The sequence below is a fragment of the Talpa europaea genome (assembly GCF_964194135.1).
Source record: "Talpa europaea genome assembly, chromosome: 10".
Lineage (NCBI taxonomy): Eukaryota > Metazoa > Chordata > Mammalia > Eulipotyphla > Talpidae > Talpa > Talpa europaea.
Genome location: NC_140077.1, coordinates 49,956,829 through 49,980,631, shown reverse-complemented (window position 1 = coordinate 49,980,631; position 23,803 = coordinate 49,956,829). Strand labels below are relative to the sequence as shown.

Here is a 23,803-nt window from a genome sequence, read left to right as displayed (position 1 = left end):
CTGGGCAAACACAAAGCAACCTGGCAGTTATATCATTATTAAAGTGAAAAAAAGACTCTGCTATATAAAAATAATAAAAGACTTCATTTAAATTAATGTTATTTTTTGTCAAGCATTCAATTTTGCTTTGTAATAATGTAGTTCTGATCCAAATGGAGTTCTTACAAGCTTTAAAAAGACCTCCAGAGATTGTACTCAGGGCAGTAATTTAATTCTTTTACTTTTATTTCTTGCAAAGACATTTGGGGCTCAGTGTGATTTGAGATTTTTAGTGCTACTGCTGACACCTTATGGAAACTCCTTTATTTGGAAATTCTGATTAGATTTTTAAAACTAGCTCTTGTTTACAAGAAGCATGATTATAAAAAATAGATTTTTGTTCCTTTAAGGTATTCGTCCATTTGCTATTTAGTCCTTACTTGATTTCCTAATCCTCCTGTTTGGGTCACTATGATTAGTTGCTATGGAAATTACCTCCTATGGAAATGATTCTGATGTCATTATTATAAGAGTATGTCTTTTAGTGAATAATATCAATAGCAGACATCAACCTCTTACTAGAAAAAGGAAATCTAATTAAAAATATATAAAAGGATTAATTCTGAAAATTATTACCAAGGCCAACTTTTCTGATATTTTTGAATCTGCCATCTGTTTTTTAAATAAGTATTAAATGAATTTTAAGGTGTTAATCAGCTACTCACTTCCCCAAATTCCAATGTCACAATAGAAATTAGCACTATGCATAGAAAAGTGGAAGTAAAGAACATTTAAATCTACGTTTTTTCTAAACTAATAAATGTTATGCTTCACTTATGAGAGTTAATGCCAACAGGATTTCAGGGCTCATCAAAGAAACAGCTTTGAATAGCACATTACAAATTCCCTTTAAAGACGAAGAATTTAATATTCCAAAATTTATCCCAGGAATTTGAAAGGTCAGTGAGTTAACTAGTGAGTTAAACAATAGATGAGAGCCAGTGAACCATTAGATGAGAATTCCAGAATGCTAAGAAGAAAATTTTCTTGGGTGGATTCTATAATTTGTGGTTTGAATAAAACTTTTGAAACATTCCATTACTATTAAAATTCTCACAATGAGAATATGGCTCTTATTTAACACATTTTAAATTACTAGACAGTCTTCACCCAAAGAAATTTTAATGCTTTCTTCTGCCTAGTGCTTGTTCACTGCCTGGTACTAATTTAGAAATAAATTAACCCTTCTAACAATTAGGACATTGTCTAGAAACTGCCTCCTGAACTGTGCTAGGGGAGTCACTTATATTCTGAAAATCAGAAGTAAAAGATAAATGCATTTCTTTATTATAAGACTTTTTGTTAACACCTAACAGTTATTAGTTATTGATTTGAATCACTATCATATTTGCCCATATAATTACAAACCTCTATAGTGGCTCTGAATTAAGTTGCATAGTTATAGATCTTGTTGAATGTTTTATACATTAAGGGTATTCTATACTGGTGCCTGCAACCATGATCTAGGGTCTAAAACATCTTTGATAGATTTCTGCCTTGGAGCTGGCACTGGCTTGGCTTCAAAATTGGTTTTAGTGTCTGTGTGTTCACCATCAGTTAAACTATTTTTCCTGGCAGGAAGAAGTTTTCGAGGCGCAGCCACTGGTTTCTGTAAGTGATGCATTAGAGTTGATAATTTGGTATCCGAAGGCGAAGTCTGAGATACACTTGCTTTTTCCCAGTTGTCCTTAACCAATTGATCTGTATTACTCTGTGTTTTTAAGGTGAAAGGCACTTTATCAGGAGGAGGAAGGGGAGCTCGTCTCTTTTTCCTTTTCCCATCATGTAACTGCTCACTTTCAGGAGATAATACCTTTTTCTGGATGACCACTTGATGATTACCATCAAAGAGTGCGGTCCAAGGAGGTGGTGAGGATTCTTCATGCTGACCAATAAGGAACTGTCCATTTGTCTGCTCAATTTTTTTTTGGATTATATCAGTTACACTTTCAAGTTTCACAGGTGAATCAATGCCTATAAATTTTAAGAAAAATGTACACAGGAAAAAATTCAAAGGCAGTATATACTTTGCCTGTAACTATTTTTCAAAGTTAAACATGTTATCTTTAACTATAATAAAAAAGTGCTTTTTTAAATAATCATTTAGTTGCAAAAATAACCACACCAATAGAGCCCAAAGATAAGGAGATCATGCACTGTTCTTGTCTCTTTCTCTTTCAAACACATATGCATAAATATATAAAGTTCAGCTTTCAAAGAAATGTTGTTACAACAGTACTTTTTCTATATTTTAAGTATTTATTAAATAACCTTTATTTTTTTGGATTTAAAATCACCTCTTTACTTCTATGCAGGAGTGGCCTCCCTTCCTCCAAAGCCTGACAAATAAAAGCAAATGGATTACTACCCTATCCTGTAGACCTACAAAATCTCTGCTAAAAGGGAAAAATCTAAAACCAAAACCCAGGGACAGAGAAAGAAGGCTTGATACTGCATTGATAAAGATCCTGGTAAAATTTTTCTTAGGAAAAATAAGAGAGATAAATGTCTACTGCATGAATCACTAGTATTTTCAAATGTGTAAACCCAAATGTGTCATTAAGTGGAGGGATATTGGTAGCAAAATAGATTAAAATTTAGTATTGACTTGTGCTTGTTCACAACACTGTTCACTGAGGGAATTCCACAAAGATAAGAAATACCGTTCAGAGTGTGGAGAAATGGAACATTAATGAGTCCAGAAATTTGAAAATTTCCAAAGTGTTAACCACTTTTTTGGCCTAAGATGAAAGCTTTCACTTTATTCATATTCATTCATCAACACTACTTTAAAACAAATTTGATAAAATACAGGAAAAGAATTACTGTATTCTAAAGTAAAATTTTACTTTAGAATCTGCAAGTTTACATTCTCAGAATTTTCGTCAGTTACTCAGTTAATATTTATTTTGAGTGTACCCTTTCCATTTTGAGGTCCTAACATTTTTGTCTGATCTTAAGCATTCAAACTATGAAAAATGTGTATTCATTAATTTTGCATTAATTCATCTATTAAACATGAGGTTCCTTAGTCTATAATCATAGTCCTTTTCCATTCATTTTGACTGTGCCCTGAAAATTCTAGCATTTTAATGTCAATAGAATAAGCTGCCTGAGTAGGGACAATGTTGTTTTTGTTACCCTGCAGCTAAGAAAAGACAAACCCCACTTACTCATATCATGGTAGACTGAGGTCGCTGCTTTTGTCAAGAACAAAGGTGGTTTCCGTGGTGACATAATCTCAATTTTCATAAGTTCTTTACAACAATGCTTCCATTGGCCTAAAAAAGACAGAAAAAGCCAGGCTAGTTTAAAACATAAATGTGAAGATGTATATTTCAATTTCAACAAATATCAACACATTTTTGCTTTGAAAAAAAAGCAGTGCATTTATAAATACTGCCTCAAGGAAGTCATAAAAACCTAATTCTACACATAATTTCAAAATTCAAATCTAGGCAAAATAATTTTTTTTAAAAAATGAAGATCTATGCATAGATATTAAGCTAAAGTCTCCACACTATTAAAATCACTAAATGGTAAATATCTAAAATTTCTATTCATGGCAGACTCTATACAAACAAATTCTCTATTTTAATTATTAAAAACACCCAGCATGTAAGATAGTTCAAAGCATGTAAGGCAGTTGACAATTGAAAATTTTACGATCTACATTGCTCCTTTTATTGTATTTTCAATCTATAGTCAATATGGAACTCAGTTATTCTTAGTGGCTTCAAAATTGAAGACATTTAATGATTAGAAAAATTATTCATTTCTGTTGTTTTCAAGTCTCATATAGTTGTCATGGTAAAATGGTAACATGTGCATAAACTTAAAATCTATCACCTTAAGTAGTTAAGATAAATATTTTAGTATGTTTTATTATAATGCTAAATACAAGATATGTTAAAAATTTAAATAACCCACACAGTATTTCATAAAGGGAATAAAATCTTGATTTTGAGGCTTCAAAGGTTGTTGTACAGAATTGAAATCTGGAAGGATCTTAGATCTGATAACTTATTCCTCCCCTCCACTTCCTTTTTGAGATAAATATATAAAAGCCAGTGTTTCCTTCTTGAGGGCAGAAAAAGAAAAGCCCTTAACTAATGGAAAAATAATAAAACACTTTAACCTGGCAAACATTTCTCTGTCACAATCGTAGACAAATTACCAAGTGCAGTTATTTTCTCTTTGTAGATAGAGGAAAGCTTTTCATTGTTACAGTTGTAGCAGAATACTAATCATGTTGCAAATTGGAATTGAATTCTACATTATCCCATGTGTCACTAAAGTTGGAAGTACAAACATGGTATGCTCACTAGTCAAGACTTTACAACTGAAAACTTTACATTCTAGTGAATAAACTAGTATATATAGTTATATGATACTAATAAATTAACAAAAATAAAGAACCAGTATGATATACTAAAAAATATATTTTGTTTACATACGATCTGCATGTTGAAAAAGTTTTCCACAATATTTATTGCTATACTGTTCCTAGTCAAAATGATCTGCTAAGCTGCTCATGTAATTCAATATTCACATTACTATATATTTTAAAAAATTATCTTTGAGCCAGCAATCATTTTTTGACCATTCATAACAGGTGTCATTCCTCTGTTAAATGCTTACTAGGTCTCAAATATTAAAAAAAGGTATTATAGTCCCCTTCCTTCCCAGCCTCCACCTCCTCAGGCTATTTAACAGGCTAAACATACCCACTTCCAAAGTTTCCTCATGATTTCTCCTGATTTCCAAGGCTTAAGTGTAGACAAATAATTGAAATTTGCTCTAAACATTAAATTACTCTTACTTTATTATGCCCTGGACATCCATCCATTTATTTATCTATCCTAAATATCCATCCTCTCTACTTTGTTCCAAATACTATATTTCACCTAAGAACACGAGAGAGGTAAGAATTATAAATATTTCCATCTTTAATTTATACTTCATACATAATGAATTCTAAAATGCAAATGCAATATAACTTATATTTTAAAAATTAGATTGGCAGATTTTATCCCCAAAGTATATATACTAAAGAACCAGAACAGAGAATCTCATTATCATGACTATTTTGACAGCACAAAAATGTCATGAGAGTCTTACCCCTCCTACTCCCAAATGTACCATGGTAAATTATTTTATATAATCTGGAGAATAAAAACATCAGATCATCATCTAGTAGTAGCTGATATCTACACTGCAATATTCTGGCATCTTTACCTCCATTTACCCCTCTTTTCTGGTTTTATGTATATAAGAAATTTGAAAATACCACAATCATTTCTAAAATTAAGTTTTTTGTAAAACTATACTTTTGTAAGACAGTTCCTGAATCACAGCATTTAGGAAAGCTGTTAAAATTATATCTGCTTAGGAAGTTGTCTTTTAAGTTACACACCTAAAATCCGCTGAAATTTTTTAAAATAAAAAAATGTAGTATATGCTGATAAATGTAGAACAACATCTACTGAGTGACTAGAGATAGTACTTAAAGAAAAAACTCCTAAAGTAACCAAGAAGGCCATGGAGGAAGTCCTCTGGTTTCCTGCAATAAACCAGAACTCTTTTAGGCCTCAGTTTTCTCTTCTTCAGAGTAGAGGGAAATAATTTGTATCTCAGGGTTATTATAAGAAATGAATGAAGTCATATAGTAAATAATCAATACATATAGTTTCCTTTTATGCCTCCTCCACATCTATCACTGTATACTTGATCAAGTCATGGATGAGAGTAGGCTTATAAAAATCAATTAATCTAAGGACTTCACTCTACAGGCATTTAACTATTTTACAGAGATGTTGAAAACTGCTCCTAAAAACTTCTAAAATGTTTCTAGGATTATTTTTAGGAACTAAATAAACTTTCTATTGTCTGGAAATAGACATAAATTTGTAACCCTATAAAAAAGGATTTTAAAGACATAAAAACACTGCTTGAACCTAAATAGTAGGCTTAGTTTGATTAGAAATAGCCATTATCAAAATTCTACATTTTCAATATAAAATTTTACATAATATGTTGTTAAGCTTATTGTCAATAAAGACAAAGTGCTACAACTCCAGTATTTTTCTGATAAAATTTCTCATTAAATTAAGGATATTAGAACCTCACATGCTTAACATCAGAACTTGGTCACATTACTAGTACATTGTTTTTATAATCAATGCCATTGGACTGTATTATTGAAACTGAAAAACTATATGTGCTGTTTAAGAAAATTCTCTTTGGATGATATCCAAGGTAATATTAGAATAAATCTGGAGTTAACAGAAGTTTACATAAAAATGAATTGCCTGAGCATTTCAGTATTTTAGGATCATCACTAGCCTAGAAAAGTATTTTTACTCCTCAACCGGTTTCTTAACCTTTTAATCAAACACACTGACTAAACTAGTTAAAACCTAATATTCTGAAAAAATGTGGTATAGTTGTTTCAGTTAACATATGAACTTAAAGAGGTAGAGATACTAACAATTCAATGGCATACTGCACAGTCAGGCAGGCAATGGAGAAAGGTTGAGAGAAAAAAGCTTTTTTGCATTGATAATATACCACCATTTAATTCAATAGCATAAAAAATTCTTGATACAAACTATAAGATTATAATATAATTTTGATATTCAAATTGCTGTGTGCATCCTTTCATGCTACATGAATATATTACTATAAAAGCCAAACTTTGTCTTACTAAGATCAAAGAAATGTTGCCAGAAGGCTTCCATCCATTTCTGAAGATCTTCTCTATTGTCAGCTGCAAAAATATGAGTTATAGCCTGTCCAGGAACAGGGTTGATGACAGAGAAATTATGGATTCTTTTCTTGGCATCGTTATCCATTGCCTGTATTCTGGTTTCCTAAAAATTAGACAAAATTGGTGTTTTACAAGAGAATATTTCTGTAATGATCAAATATTTTATTGCTTAGCTAACATATTTTACATGAATGCAACTGCCATCATAGTGCTGATCATCTGATATTTAAAATATGTAATTTTGACAGTTTTCAATATTCAAATTTAAAGCTGGGTTTTTAAAAATTCTTTATAATAAATATACTGAGTAATGTTTCAAAGTATGCTACATATAATATTTATGTTAAATTACATGAGATTAAAACATAACGTCTATTTAAATATACCTCAGTTTTAGTAGGAATTCTCTGTCTTTTATATATATCTAAAGTCTGAAATATAACAAGTACAACATATCATAACTGGAATGTGAATATGTATTTCCAATAGCAATGAAACAGAAAAATCTAATATAATATGCTTCTTATTCTAATACTCACACAGTGTTATCAGATTAAAAAATAAAAGTCTAACAGTATTCACTGAAGCAAAATAGTTAGGCTTTCCTTATTAACATGCATTTCATATTTAACAATTATTTATGAAGCTGATAGCAAAAGACCCATAGAATAAAATTATTCTCATAATAATAATAATTTCCTTAAAATTCTGAATGCAACAATCTACAACAAAGACAATGGATTTATTTGTATTAATAGTACAAATGCTTTTTCCCCTCCTCGAGTGGTACTACATGTAACACTGTGGTGATGCTTATCAGCGCTATGTGCAGAGGAGAAAAAGTCTACTCCCCCATCACTCACAGTACCTGTAACAGGGCAAGCTAGCAACTACATACAGTTTTCCACTTGGGGGAAAAGGTCTGGAGTAGCACTATCTATTATGCAAGGATGGGGAATTGGATTGCATGGTTAATGATGATTATTGTATTATTTTACAGTACTATCCATTAGAAATATAATGTGATAAACATAAGATTTTCTAGTAATCACATTAAAAAAAGGTAAAATGAAACTGGTAAAAATTATGTAATTATGACATTTAAAAATATTTTATGTAATCAGTAAATCAAAAAAAAATTTTTTTTTTTTGTGGGACCCTCGCTGGCGGCCGGGGAACAAACCGGTGCTGCAGAGGCTGTGGGCAGCCTCGCAGCCCAGCACTCAACCGCTGAGCCACCAGGGGAGGCCCCAAAAATAATATTTTAAGATGCAATCAATAAAACACTTTTGAAATATTTTATATTCTTTTTTCACACTAAGTCTGCATTTTGTATTTACAGCACATATAAATTCAACCCAGTCACATTTTAGGTGTCCAATAGCTGCTAGTCGCTAGTGACTACTACATCAGGTAGAGCAATTAGAAAGGAATATGGTTAAGTCTACTGTGATGTATGCAAAAGTAAATGTATCTGGCAGTTACAAAAGCAGATTAAGAATGGGAAGAAGTTCTTTACTCCATTGAGTAGAATTAGGAGAAATTATATTTATAGTCACACAACAAAACTTAAATATCCAAACAAGGCAATATGTGGACATTTAAGCAGCAGCAAAGAGACAGGAAGAAAAACTGTCCAGCCCTTAAAAATGGGTAAATATAGATAGGTGAACACCTTATATACTACATAAGAAACTATTTCCTGAAGTAAGAATTCTTTACTTTTTGAATTGCAATGCTGCACACTGCATTATAACACTGTTATAAGATGTTATTTCAATACAAAATTTAAATACAAAAAACATAACAGAAGGCATTCTCTTATTCAAAATCACATGACAAAATATGTATACTGTATAAAATAGCAACTTAAATTTGAAACTTTGGAGTATCACAAACTATAAAGATAACCATCTTAGAGACAGTTTAACCTGTCATTTAAAATATATAGGAATGTAAGTGTCTTCAGGGGCTTGTAATGGATTTATGGCCAGCACTGCAATTTTATTATAATAGGATCTTTTTACACTCCTATGCCTTGGTAATAAACTTTGTCAATTAGTTCTTTTAAGTAATTATTTATAGAATATAAAAAAATGCTGCCCTAATTGGCATCGTTGAAGTCTGAAAATACAAGTAGTTAACTTCTTTAAATATCAAGCTTATCACCACTGGAGAAAATGATGTAAACTTTCGGAAGAATCATTGATATGCTTCTTTCTTTTTTAAAGATTGTATTTTTATTTATGTTTGCATAGAAGAATTGGGGTGTAGGTCAGAGCTGCGGGGGATGAGAGGATTCACCAGAGACAGAGTGGGGAGCAGAACAGGTGGATCTACTGAAATGCACTGCTGACAGGTGCAGCAGACAAGACAGGAGAGGTCTTCTGTGCCGTGTGAGTCAGCTCCCTGGCCAGGGATCGAACTCAGGTAATTCAGTGATAGCGCTGAGACTTAACCCCTAGGCCCTGATATGCTTCTTTATCAAACTAACTGAAGGCTAACTCAGTAGGAGCTAAGGGGATGCTCTATTACTGTATTTGAAAAAACAAAAATAAGAAAAACAAGAAAATATTAAGAATTCTCGTTACTATTGTGCTTCTCTCCACCCAAGTCCAGTTTAATGCAAATTTCTGACTACCTTTTGTATAGGGTATTTAAGAACGTGATTTTATAGATGAATACCATGTACATTTTTGGTAATATTTAGATTATCATTTCAAGTGAAAATAGCTATAGAAAATCTGTTGAAGTGGATCATTTACATCCTAAGAGAATATAATGCAATAATATATAAATGCTATATTCTCCATTAACTCTACTAACTACATTTTGAAGACATGAGTTTTTAAAAGCTACAAATGAAATATAGAACAATCATATGAATTAATTTATATAGTTTACTACCCCAAGTAATTTGAAGAAAATTTTAAGCCAAAGAACTGCATGTCAAACAAAAAGTGATCAATTAATTAAAGTTTCTAATAATAGTAGAATAGGATTTGTTAATGTGTCATAACAACTGAAAACAAGTATTTGTGTCTTTAGAAAAAGAAAAATTCAAGCAAGCTGTTTTTCAGTGTGGGCAAAATATTGATAAAAGTGCTCATGGTTTCACTTCTCAAACAATGGATTAGAAAACACAAAGATGAATTTCAGTAGTGATTATTATGGGCTCACAGGATGTATTGATGAGGTAAGTATCTCACCTTAGCAGGATACTTGGTGTTCCTACCCTTCCATCATTTCTAAATATTGCCCAGTAGCCACTAAGTGATTTTAAAATATTTGATGCATAAATGAACAAGCTACAGGAACAGAAAAACTCAAATAATGATCAAATTTTTTTTAGACTGACTTAGATCTAGGAGATACTCTCTAATCCAACTCTTAATTTATAGATGAGGAAATTTAGGTTCCAAGTAAGTGTTTCTTATTTTGCTTTGCGGATACCAAACACTTTCATTGATTTGGAATGCTTTAAAGTCAACTTTCATTATTTTTGGATAGACTTGAGATAATTCACGCTAAAATTTTAATCTTTGACTGGCTCCACTTTTATCAATCAGCATATATTGAACTGCAATCTTCCATTGTATATGATGGTAGATACCTAGAGAAAGCCAAAGGAAGTCAATAAAAATGTAATCTGACATCAATTTTGTAACAAAATATAACTCTGAATGTTCATTATTTTGAATTAACCAATCTTTCTATTTCCATAATGGAAAGTTACTATATCAAGTCTAGACTTATGAATTATTTTTTACTTTGTTTTCACTATGAGGTATTTAAAAAGTCTGTGTACCCAGAATATGATCTCTAAGTACTCTTTCTTACTAAAAGGAACCAGAGCTCTTAGAGAAATGGATGATTTCCAACCAAGGTCAGAAAATGTATAGAATGATCCTGGAACATCACACCCTACCAGAAATGAAAAAGTACAAGGTTGATATCAAAAGGACTCAATAGCCAACTTGAAAAGGCTTCCAGCATCTAACCATAGGGTAAAGTGAAGAGTAAGAATTGCAAAGGTAATGGGGTGACACAAGAAATGTCCTTAAGTCCATAACTTCTCAATGCTATTTAAAACTAACTCACTGGTCACCTTTGAAGGATGCTAGAGTATCACTCCATTGTTTTGTAACTAGTTTATAAATGCAAGAAAAAAATCAAATAAATCATGTATCCTGTTTTTCCTATAAAAAAATTGAACCTTAACCAAACGGCTGATAGAAATATGTTTATAAACAAGAATGTCTAAATGTCACCATTTTGCAATCCCCAATGAAATGAAAGGATCTACGTAATGCTCTTCACTAGGTTTTAATATGAGTGGAATACCTCCAGATAAAAGTAGACATTTTCTAAGATATTACTACTAATCAGCTAACAAAAAACCCCTCATAAATCTGATCTAAAATATAGGGCAAAAATATATAGGGGAAGATGCAATCAGCAAAATTCAGAGTATGGAAAATCTTACAGAAAAATGACCCAAATTCTTCAACAAATAAATGGTATGTGATTGTATCCATTGGTTATATGTGAGAGTAAGGGAGAGGGAAAGGGACAGCCGGAGGGGTAAGGGTAAAAGGAGAGGGAGAAGGAGAGAACAGGAGATAAAGAGAATAAAAGTCAGTAGGTTAATAAACTTAAGAAAGCAATAAATCAACTGTAATGTATGACCCTTATTTGAATCCTGATTTAAGAAAAATTGTTTAAAAATTACAAGACTGGGACCTCCCTGGTGGCACAAGAGGTTAGGTGTCAGCAATTAGGAAGCCATTAGCAATCACAGCAGCATGAGTTCAATCCCCTGCCAGGGAGCTGACCCACATGGCTCAGCAGACCTCTCCTGTCTCGCCCTCTGCTAGCCTCAGCAGTGTTAGTTCAGTAGATCTGCCTGTTCTGCTCCCTATTCTGTCTCTGGTGAATCCTCTCAGCCCCCACACCTCTGGCCTGTACCCCAGTACTTCTACGTAAGACAAAATAAAATCTTAAAAAAAATACAAGATTGGGAAATTTGAACAGTCTAGATTTTTGATGATATAGTGACTATATATGGCTATATATTTTCTTAAGGATGACAATTATAATACTTACAAGTAAAATAATGTGGTTTCTAGGATTTGCTTTAAAACATTCTATAGTGGTGATAATATGTAAAAGTGCAGATGAGCTCACTTGTACTATTCTCCTTACAGATTATCTTGAAATTTTCCAGAGTATCAATTTTAAAAATAAAACTCAATTACAAAAAAAAGTGCCTGTTTTCTCATATATGATGCACAGATAATTCTATTTCACTCACACATTCCTTACAAACATGTAAAGATAAATGACTTCTTTGAAAGGTATCTGATCTAAAGTCTTGCCGGTCAGGACTAAAGACAAAATGTTGCAAGCTAAAAACAAGTCTAGACTTTATATATACTCTAGTAACAAAGAAAGCATACCTTCACAAAACATGACAAGGAAGGTTTGACATGTGTAAAGCATAACCATAAGGTTAAACAAAGTATTAGATATGATTTGTATTAGTGTGATGTAATTATTTACAATTTATGTCAATGAAGTCAGATGTAAACTCCTAAGGGAAAAGGCTGTTTAAAAAATATTTGTTATATTTAATATAGAACCATCTGAATAGTTCACAGAGTTCAGATACTATGAGGACTAACATAATCAGAAGAAAATCCCATACGCTACATTGTAATATTGCTTGCTAGGAAGTTTATGATAAATATAATGGTTAAAAGCAATTTCAAGACAATTTAACAAAGGTCTATCACACCAAGTAATGCTATTGACTTGTTTAGTACCGATTTTATTATTCATTAAAATCAAGTGATGCACAGTATTTAAATCAAGAAAAGACTATTGAAAAAAAAAAAAAAGAAAAGACTATTGATCTCAAAGGCCACGAGTATTTTCCATTCTATTCCCCATCCCATTGGCAATGGATAAAACTTTCGGCTAATAAAATGCTTCCTACAGTGTACAAGAGATTCAGTGCCTCCAGTTAAGTATCCCTTATTGAGAATGTCTTGCTCAACACACAAGTTTTTGAAGTTGAAGCAATCACTTTGAAGTAAATCATCCTTTCAAATTTGGATTGAAAGGGGGGAGAGGAATAGATTTTAGGCTTTTCTTAATGTGACTATTTCCACAGATGGCTGCCTATGAAAATTAATAAACTGACTTAGCCTTACAGGATATACCATTAGAAAGACAAGAATTAAGAAACAGATTTTGTGATCCAAATAACAAAACTATTACTTATATAACTCACTGACTGCAGAATTTGTGTTTTCACAGTTTTTAAAGTAGTCATAGTTTTTAAAGTAGTATTAAGTAAAATTATTATTTTCTAGATCATGAAAAGACAAACAGGGACATCGAGCTTATATTTAACATTATTAAATATAAAAATATCTTAAGAGACCCACTATTGGTAATATACTAAAAACTGAAACAAAATGTTATTTTTTAAAGTTATTTGGTGCTTACCTGTTCTACATTTCAGAAAATAAGTAGGCATTTAGAAAAGATCCTGTTTATCTAAAAATATACTAATAGCATACATCTCTTAGAAATATGTAAACAAAACTATTAAAATATACCTTATATTTAAAAACCAAGTAATTTAAAACACTGAATAGATAAAAATTAATGAGTTTGTCATAACTCATGAGCTGGGGGGTGGGGTGTGTGTGTGTGTATGTGCGTAAGTTAACAAGTGCAACTTTCACTTGCTATCTCTGCAGGGGTAATACCACCCCAATACATATTGTCAGGATCAATACAATACCAATTACATACTCTGAAAACTGATAATCAAAACATAAAACATTTATCTTGCCATTTCAGGAGGGACTCTAATTCATTCCTAGTTGAGGAAAAAAAAAACTCCTTTATAAAACAATACTAATATACTTATAAAGAAGGTAGATATATATGTAGTCTCCAATGTAATGACCAATTAAACAAGAGCAATCAGGTCACTAAAACCAATAGGTGAGAAGATTGTGGACAACAACGCTATTCATACAGTGTCAAAATATCACCTTATTGACTACTTGTTAACAGTAAAGAGGAAATGCCTACCTTTTTAGTGGAAAGATGGTCACCACCTTTACCAAGCTATTAAGCTTGGCATTGCCAATAATGTGGCAACTGAATAGGATGTTCTATAAAGCACTGGTCATTATCCACAAAAAAATATTTAAAGTGAATCTAATCAATTCTCCAGATCTAAATCACAGTTTAGTAAAATAAAGATGCTTGAATATTTAGTAAAATAAAGATCCTTGAATATTTCTAGATTCTAAAGGATATTTTGGGGACAACAGGGAAATCTAAATATGGACTGGGTTTCAGATGATACAAAGGAATTACAGTTAATTTATTTGTGATAATGCTATTGTTATTATAATTATATACTTGTAAAATTTATAAAGAGTCCTATGTTAAACGTTGTTTCTCTACACAAGTTGCTTCTCTCTCTTGTGAATTGTACCCATATATTCCACAATGTTCATAGCAACATTATTTATAATAAGCAGAATATAGAAACAGTCTAAATGTTTATCAATAGAAGATTGGATCAAGAAGATATGGTACATCTACATCATGGAATATCATATGGCAGTAAAAAAAAGGATGAAATGCAGTCATTTTCAACAAAATGGAGGAAATTTGAGAGAATTATATGTAGTAGCAAAGTCAGAATGAAAAAAAAAGTACTGGATATTTACACAGAAGACAATTCTATAATGTAAAACACTTTCAAAAACCATGGACATCATTAGGACTGTGAGGTTAAGTGATAGAGAGGAAGGGATAAGAGGTTAAAGGGATGGCATTGGGGAAAAAAGGATATGAATACATGTATTTTCCTTATGGTAATTAAGAGAAAAATATATAAATATATAAGCAAGTAAATAAACAATTGGTACAAGAAATAAATAAAAAATGCTGGGGACAAATCCTCAGAAGGTGGACTATTTTTGATTTGCGCAACATGTTTATTATTATTATTATTTTTATATTTTCACATTATTGTTCATTTTTTAACAATATTTGATCTCCCCCCTCAGGTGTAGTTTCCCACCACCACAGCACTGGGAACCATCACCATAGTCCCTTGTGATTTGCCAAACACTTTAACAGACCTTCATGGTTGCAGCAAACTAGAGCTGAGGGTTAGCAGTGGTTAGAGTAAGACATGTTTTTAATTAAGAAAAAATTTTAATTTCCTGGAGCCCACACAGGTGGGCTGGAATGGGGAGAAACTGGTGGAGATGAAGAGACCCTCTTTTCAGATAAGAGATCAGAGAAAGTGTCGAGAAAACAAGGAGAGCAAAAAGTCCAGAAGCTGGGGACTTCATAAAAGAAATGATTCATGAAAATGTTCTAAGAACAAAAATGAAGCAGGGGTACAGAAAGGAGTTAGAGAGAAACAAAAAACAAAAGTGCCTCCAGAAAGCCTATGAATTTGGGCTATTCAGGAGGTTGGCCTTTGAGTATACAAATAAAGAGTGGACAATAAAGAACAGAAAATAGCTACTGCATTAAAGTAGTAGTTTTCCAGTTTAATTTGTATATATATATTTTTAAAGATTTATTTATTTATTTATGCAAGCACTGGGTACAGTCAGAAGCGCGGGAGGGTGAGAGAATTCACCAGAGCCAGAGCAGGGAGCAGAGCAGGCATAAGGACCGAAGTATACTGCTGAGGGGAGCAGCAGGCGGCAGGAGAGGTCTGCGCACCATGCGGGACACTCCTCCGGTGGCCGGGGAGCAGCCGGGGATCGAACCGGCGCTTTCAAGGCTGTGGGCAGCTTCGCAATCCAGCGCTCAACCGCTGTGCCACTGGGGAAGCCCTAATTTGTATATTTTTATTCATCTGTTCCTGGGACATTAACATACTTTTTTAAAGACAGCTTTACAAAAATTGTTAGCATCTAGTATATCATGTCTCTATTTAAAATTGTTTCATGAATTTCTTAGTCATTGTCTCACTTTGTAGATTTTCATTCTTTCTTACAGATATTTACATGCTTTTTATTTATTTATTTATATAAGAACCAGGGTACAGGCCAGATGTGCAGGAGGGTGAGAGGATTCACCAGAGACAGATCGGGGAGCAGAACAGGCAGACTGACTAAAATACACTGTTGAGGGGAGCAGCAGTGCGAGACAAGAGAGCTCTGCCGCACCATGTGGGTTGAACCAGCACTACAGAAGCTGCAGACAGCTTCATAGTGCTGTACTCAATCGCCTGTGCCACCAGGGAGGCCCTATTTACATGCTTTTATACTGTACTTCACAGCACACCATTCACTCAAACAAGTGAAAGAGTGGAACATTGTACATCAAGCTCAGAAATAAATCTAAGTTATATTCCAAGCTAATATGACAAAGTTGTTATTTTGTATCAGTAAAAAAAGAGTGACATGTTGAAGTACTGAAAGATCAAGTGTCAATAATGGAGATACATTTTAAAATAGGTCAGCAAAAACTAGGTAAGTTTATGAAACTTCAAATGTTCAGTTATAAGACAGTAAGAAATGAGATCTAATGAGAACATACTACAGTTGATAACTATTGTATAATTGACATTTACTAAGAGACAGAAATTAAATGTCCTCACAAAAAAGATTTAATTTGCATTTTCCTGATTATAAGGGATGGTGAACATTTTTTCATATGCCTGTTGGCCATTTGCATTTCCTCTTTGGAGAAATTTCTTTTAAGTTCTTCTGCCCATTTCTTGACTGGATTGTCAATTTACTTTGTTTTTGTTGAGTCGTGTGAGTTCTTTGTATATCTTTGTAATCAGTCCCATATCAGTTGTATGGAGTGCAAAGATTTTTTTCCCAATCAGTGGGGTGTCTCTTTGTTTTGGTTAATGTCTCTTTTGCTGTATAGAAGCTTTTCAGTTTGATATAATCCCAGGTGTTTATCTTTTCCTTGACTTTCTTTGCTTTGGGTGATGAGTCTTTAAATGTTTTTGAGACGTATGTCTTGCAGTGTTTTACCTATATTTTACCTATATTGTCTTCTATATATTTTATGGTTTCAGGTTTTTTTTTTTCTTTTTAAGATTTATTTATTTATTTATTTATTTATTTATTTATTTATTTATTTATTTATTTATTTATACAAGCACTGGGTACAGTCAGAAGCGCAGGAGGGTGAGAGAATCCACCAGAGCCAGAGCGGGGAGCAGAGCAGGCAGAAGGACCGAAGCACACTGCTGACCAAGTACACGGAGTGGCCGGGATGCAGCCCGGGGATTGAACCAGCGCTACAGAGGCGGCAGGAGCTTCGCAACCCAGCGCTCAACCGCTGCGCCACCAGGGAGGCCCTGGTTTCAGGTCTTTTGTCCAGTTCTTATCAGGGAAATGCAAATCAAAACCACATTGAGAGGACCTCCCCTGGTGGCGCAGGCAGTTGAGTGCAGCGCTGTGAAGCTGTCCGTAGCCTCTACAGCGCTGGTTCGATCCCGGCCAGCTGGTGAGGGTCCCACATGACCAAGCAGACCTCCCCTGTCTCGCCCGCTGCTCCCCTCAGCAGTGTATGTCGTCAGTCTGCCTGTTCTGTTCCCGCTATGTCTCTAGTGAATCCTCTCACCCTCCCACGCATCTGGCCTGTATTCCGGTTCTTGTATAAATAAATAAGTTAATTAAAAAAAAAGATTAAAAAAAAACCACATTGAAATACCACCTTACACCAGTAAGAATGGCACATATCAAAAAAAACAAGCAACAACAAATGTTGGCAAGGGTGCGGTAAAAAGGAACTCTTCTACATTGCTGGTGGGAGTGCAAACTGGTCCGAGCACTATGGAAAGCTGTCGGGAGGTCCTCAGTCTACTAAAAATGGAGCTACCATATGACCCAGCAATTCCACTATTAGGGAATCTACCCAAAGGACACAAAAACATTGATTCAAAAGAACACCTGTACCCCTATGTTTATTGCAGCATTGTTTACAATAGGTAAAAAATGGAAACAACCCAAATGCCCAAAAATAGATGACTAGATCAAGAAGATGTGGTATATATACACAAAGGAATATTGTTCAGCAATCAAAAAAAAATAAACTCATGCCATTATTCGCAGCAACATGGATGGAGCTAAAAGAAATTATGTTCAGTGAAATAAGTCAGAAGAAAAAAGAAAAATACCACATGGTTTTACTTATAGCAGGAATATAGGGGAACCAAATAAGACATCAGTGTAAAAAAATAATAGTACAAAGCACAACAAAGCAAAAACAGACAATTATAAATCAGACACATACTGCAGGGGAGGAGGAGGGAAAGGGATAAGAGGGAGGGAATGAGGAGCACAGGGGACTGAGGTGATGATGCATGGGTATACTGGTGAAGAAAACTCTATGGGGGCGACACCTGAGGGAGTGGGGGGGAAGCAAATATTGTTTAAAAATGAACAATGATGTAAAACATAAAAAAATTAATTAAAAAAGATTTAAAAATGATAATAAATTACTATAATGACTATACAACTGTATATTATTTGTCAAAATTATCTGCTAACTTACAATTGGTGAATTTTATTTTATGCAATCTATACTATCATGAAACTGATTACAATGTAAATAAAATATGAAGTGTTTAACAAAAGATCAAAACAAAAGCAAATATGACAACATGGTAACTTTTAAATTTACTTAGTATACATGGTATAATGATCACTATAGTTTCTCAATTTTTGGTAAATTTATTTTATAAGTTAAGAAAAATTGTAAAATTTACTTTAATAGGATATAATATATGACAGTTGTTTTTGGAAGTAACATACAGATTTCTTGTCAGATTATAATTAACATTTAAATAAGGAGATCAATGGTGTTTATTCTTATGAGTGAGGTTTTTAAACAAGTAGAAGGATTCAGATGAATCCTGCAGTTGAAGTAGGAATTGCAAAGAGAAAAATTTTTACAGAGAAAGGGCAGGATTCAGCATTACAGTAAACTTAGCTGGCACTACCACAATGCTAGAGAATGGAAGGTTTTATTATCACTTTAATCTTTTGAGCTCAGCAACTAAATTATATTAATCTTCCCAAACTTAAATCTTATCCCATGGTTTAATCTTAAAGTTCTTTTTTAGAGGATGCATTGTAGACAAAAGTTACAATGAAGGATTTATGTCATCAATCCTCAGGGTCAAATATAGCCCATACTGTCCCTTCAGTCTAGGGCTGATTCTATATAGATTACTAGATTAATCATTTTTCTGTGAATTTATAACGGTCAATTGAGGAATCACCACTGGGATTTCTAAGTATGCTGATTTCAGTCATCTTAATAATGGAACTGATTGACTACAGAATCCCATCAGTGGCTGGGCTGTCAACTTTTATTACCATGAGGAAAAATGAGTCAATTGAAAAAAGGTCAATTCAGTCAGACCATGAAACACTGTTAACCACTTTCCTGGAATTAGACCCTTGTCATGAGACAAGAAAATATAGATACACTAGCTACAATAACAGAGGAGTTCCATTATAATTGTCCCTCTTAAATTTAAATGGTAAAGATTCATAAGTCATTGTCTACAGATAACGCATTTTATGTCTTCAGGTCCTGAAAGCTACTTTTTACTTGCAAAATGGTTTCAGAGTAGGCATGGGGATAGGAAAAAGTCTAATTTTGCCTTCTAAATCTAGGCCAGAGGTAGCAGTATGTCTATGAGAAAACAGAAAAGTAGTCTATGAATTTTTATCTATTTTTTTGCTATTCATTAGGAAAAGAGTGAGTCATATAATTTTACTTACCTAGCTAGACAAGTTCTATCTCATCTCTGAGTCTGTTTCTTCATTTGTAAAACAGAAATAATACGCCTGTAAAACAGGGTTGACTTACCTGTTCTGCCTACCTTAAAGGGCTGAGATAAGGTGAAATGAATACCTTGAAGACTGTTCTCAAGTAAAACAAATGACTTTGAAAATATTTATTTACATTACATTTGAATTTGGTTTTTGACTTTCCATATTCATTTGCACAACATGTAAGGGAAAAGAATAGTAGGGTTTCAGTTTTACTATCTACTGAGTTTGTAAGAAGAACAGGTTAGAAAAATTTACCTATATAGAACTCTTGTCAAAAATATTTACCCTGAATCTAGGAAGCAATTGGTTAAATACAGATTTGGGGATTTGCCTAGGTTTTCCAAAAATATCAAGGTGGGGAGTGGGGGAAGGCAGTGAGAGAAAAGAATGTGTCCTTTAGATGGAAAAGAAACAAAGATATGGTAACCAGATACAATTTGTACTAGTTGATGGGGGTCCTGGGTCAAACAACAGATAAAAATTAGTACAGTGTGGAGACAATTTGTTCTGTATATTAGATGATGTTATTATATAGCAGTAAATTTCTTGAGTGTAACACTAATAGGGTTATGAAGGAAATATCTTTGTTTTTAGGAGAAATTTTCTAGGAAAAAAATGTTATGCTCTTTGCTACACTTTCAAATAGCTCAGAAAAAAAAAAAAGTTATACATTCTAAAGAGAAAGCAAAAGTGGCAAAATGATTACTACAGATGTAGGTGAAGGAATACAGACATCCATTACTCTCTTCCTTCAACTCTCCTGCACATCTAACATTTTCAAAAGACTAATGTGGGGAAAAGCAAAATGAAGAATAAGCAAAATAAAATAAGAATTGGTATGTAATAAAAATATATTAATTTTCCAAAAATAGAATTATAATTTCATAAACCTAATTTTCTAAACTAAAATAAATTCACTATTTTACAATATTGAGGTATATTACTTAAGAGAAACTAATCTTTGCAATACACAAAACAAATAAATTAAGAGGACTTAATTATATAGTAAAAGTCTCACTGAAGGAATTCTTCCAGTAAAAAGTAGTGCTACTTCTAAAAGCAGTATAAAAAGACAAAAAGTTACCACTGAAAACAATCGTAACAATTAATTCAAGTCCTTATAGATTAGTAGACCATTATCTATGTCATCAGACCATACTACTTAATATTTTTTTTGAAAGGAAAATCTAAAGACAAGTAGAACATACACTGTTAACAGACATGGTGGCTCATATTTTATCATTTACTTCAATTCAACCATTCCAAAGACAAGCAAAGTAAAACAGCTAGAAACAATGAGGTACCTCTAGAGGTAGAAAACATGGCATTTTGCCCGAGAAATGCCATTCAAGTATTCTAGAGTAGGAATGCATACAATGGGGAGGGATTCTGTAATAAACTAGACTTGGATAAAAAGATACATTTAAGATCGTGCAAAAAAGTAAGTTTGCCTTAAAAACCATAATATACATAGATGCTGAGAAAGCATTTGACAAAGTACAACACCAATTTGTGATAAAGGCCCTTGAAATTCTCGGGATATAAGGAACATACCTCATCATCATAAAGGCCATATATGACAAGCCCACAGCCAGTATCATTCTCAATGGTAAAAAGCTGAAAGCATTTCCATTAAGATCTGGAACAAGACAAGGATGTCCATTCTCACCACTGCTTTTCAACATAATACTGGAAGTTCTAGCCAGAGCAATAAGACAAGAAAAAGACATACAAGGAATCCAAATAGGCAAGGAAGAAGTCAAACTATCACTATTTGTATATGATATGATACTATACATAGAAAACCCCAAAAACTCCACAGAAAAACTAATTAATCAATTAGTTTAGTAAAGTGGCAGGACATAAAATCAATGCACAAAAATCAGTAGCCTTCCTATACACAAACAATAAATCTGAAGAAGAAATCAAGAAAACTATTCCTCTTATTATTGAAACAAAAAAAAAAAACAAACTCAAATACTTGGGAATAAACCTAACAAAAGAAGTAAAGGACCTATACAAAGAAAACTATAAACACTGTTAAAAGAAATAGAAGTAGACACAAAGAAATGGAAAGCTATCCCTTGCTCATGGTTCGGAAGAATTAACATTATCAAAATGGCCATCCTACCAAAAGCAATCTACAGATTCAGTGCTATTCCAATTAAAATTTCAATGTCATTCTTCAAAGAAATTGAAAAAATATTGATGAAATTCATGTGGAGCCACCAAAAACCCCAAATAGCCAAAACCCTCCTGAAAAAAAGAGAAGGGGATGGAGGCATCACTCTCCCAGATTTCAAACTATACTACAAAGCCATAATAATCAAAACTGCATGGTATTGGAACCAGAACAGACACACGGACCAATGGAACCAAACAGAAAACCCAGAAATAAACCCAGAGATTTATGGTCAAATAATCTTTGACAAAGGAACAAAGAATATGCACTGGAGCAAAGAAAGTTTTTCAATAAATGGTGCTGGGAAAACTGGGTCACTACATGCAAAAGAACGAAACTTGACCACTACCTCATCCCATGCACAAAAACCAACTCAAAATGGATTAAAGAATAGACATAAGACCTGAAACCATAAAATATATAGAAGGAAATATAGGCGAAACACTACATGACATGCACCTCAAAGACATCTTTACAGACACATCACCCAAAGCAGTGATAGTGAAGGCAAAGATAAACAGCTGGGATTACATTAAATTAAAGAGCTTCTGCACAGCAAAAGAGACAATAACCAAAACAAAGAGAAACCCCACCGACTGGGAGAACATTTTTGCCCACAACACTAATGGTAAAGGACTGATCACAAAAATCTACAAAGAGCTGATGAGACTGAACAAAAACAAAGAAAATAATCCAGCCAAAAAATGGGCAGAAGAGCTAAAAAGAAAATTCTCCAAAGAGGAAATACAAATGGCCAAGAGGCATACGAAAAAATGTTCAACATCACTTGTAATCAGGGAAATGCAAATCAAAGCTACAATAAGATACCATCTCACACCAGTGAGAATGGCACATATTAAAAAAACTAGCAACAACAAACGTTGGCGAGGATATGGAGAAAAAGGAACTCTCCTGCAATGCTGGTGGGAGTGTAAACTGGTCCAATCACTATGGAAAACTGTGTGGAGATTCCTCACCCTACTGAAGATAGAGCTTCCATATGATGCAGCAATTCCACTCGTAGGTATTTACCCAAAGGACACAGATACATTCATTCCAAAGACCTGCACCCCTATGTTTATAGCAGCACTATTTACAATAGCTAAGCTTTGGAAACAACCCAAATGCCCAAAAACAGATGACTGGATCAAGACGATGTGGTACATATACACAATGGAATCTTACTCAGCATTCAAAAAAGATAAACACATGCAATTTGCAGCAACATGGATGGAGCTGGAAGGGATCATGCTCAGCGAAATAAACCAGAAAGAAAAAGAAAAATACCGGATGGTCTCACTCATAGCAGGAATCTAGAAAACTTAAATAAGGGACCAGGAAAAAGAATAGCTATAAGAAAGAAAAAATCAAAATCAGCAAACAACTATGAACCAGTGACACACTACAGGGGAGCGGGGAAAGGAGGAATTGGGGTCGAAATAAGGCGGTTGTAATTGTAAGGGGAATATAAAAATAAAATAAAAAAAAAATAAGTTTGCCTGAATGAAAAGTTTTCATTACAGATTTTTGGGTGAAAAATGTAACTAAACTTAATAGTCTCATTTGTATCAAACCACTGTATGCATATATAAATACATGCACATATATATATTTGATAGATTGTCTAGGTGGTACAGTACTACTTTTTAAAAGCCGTGTAAGTACTCATGTATTCTAACTGGACTGTTAGCCTATTCTGTCCTGAACTGAATATTGGACAATTGCCTATCAATCCCACAAGAAATCACAAAGTACACCCAAAAATATCTTTCAATGGTGCATTTGAATATTAACCAGAATGAGCATCACTGTAACATGAACTATCATTTATGTTTATATAATCTCTTAAAATTCATGAAAAATTCAAATGTCCTGTTAATGTAGAGTTACAGTCCTTGCTTTAAAATCTATTAACTGGTACAGATTTCCAATGACTAGGTTTTTTTA

General features: G+C 33.2%; 1 protein-coding gene across 1 annotated transcript in view; it reads right to left on the bottom strand.

Moving 5' to 3' along the window:
- Positions 1–1,477: 1,477 nt before the first annotated feature.
- RTKN2 (rhotekin 2) overlaps positions 1,478–23,803 on the bottom strand; it is a gene marked incomplete at both ends in the record, with an annotated part of 75,358 nt that continues 53,032 nt past the window's right edge. The window contains 3 exons of the mRNA XM_084246137.1: positions 1,478–2,013; positions 3,213–3,320; positions 6,746–6,911. Of these exons, the coding sequence (XP_084102263.1) occupies positions 1,478–2,013; positions 3,213–3,320; positions 6,746–6,911 (810 nt within the window). The remainder of the gene's footprint in view (positions 2,014–3,212; positions 3,321–6,745; positions 6,912–23,803) is intronic.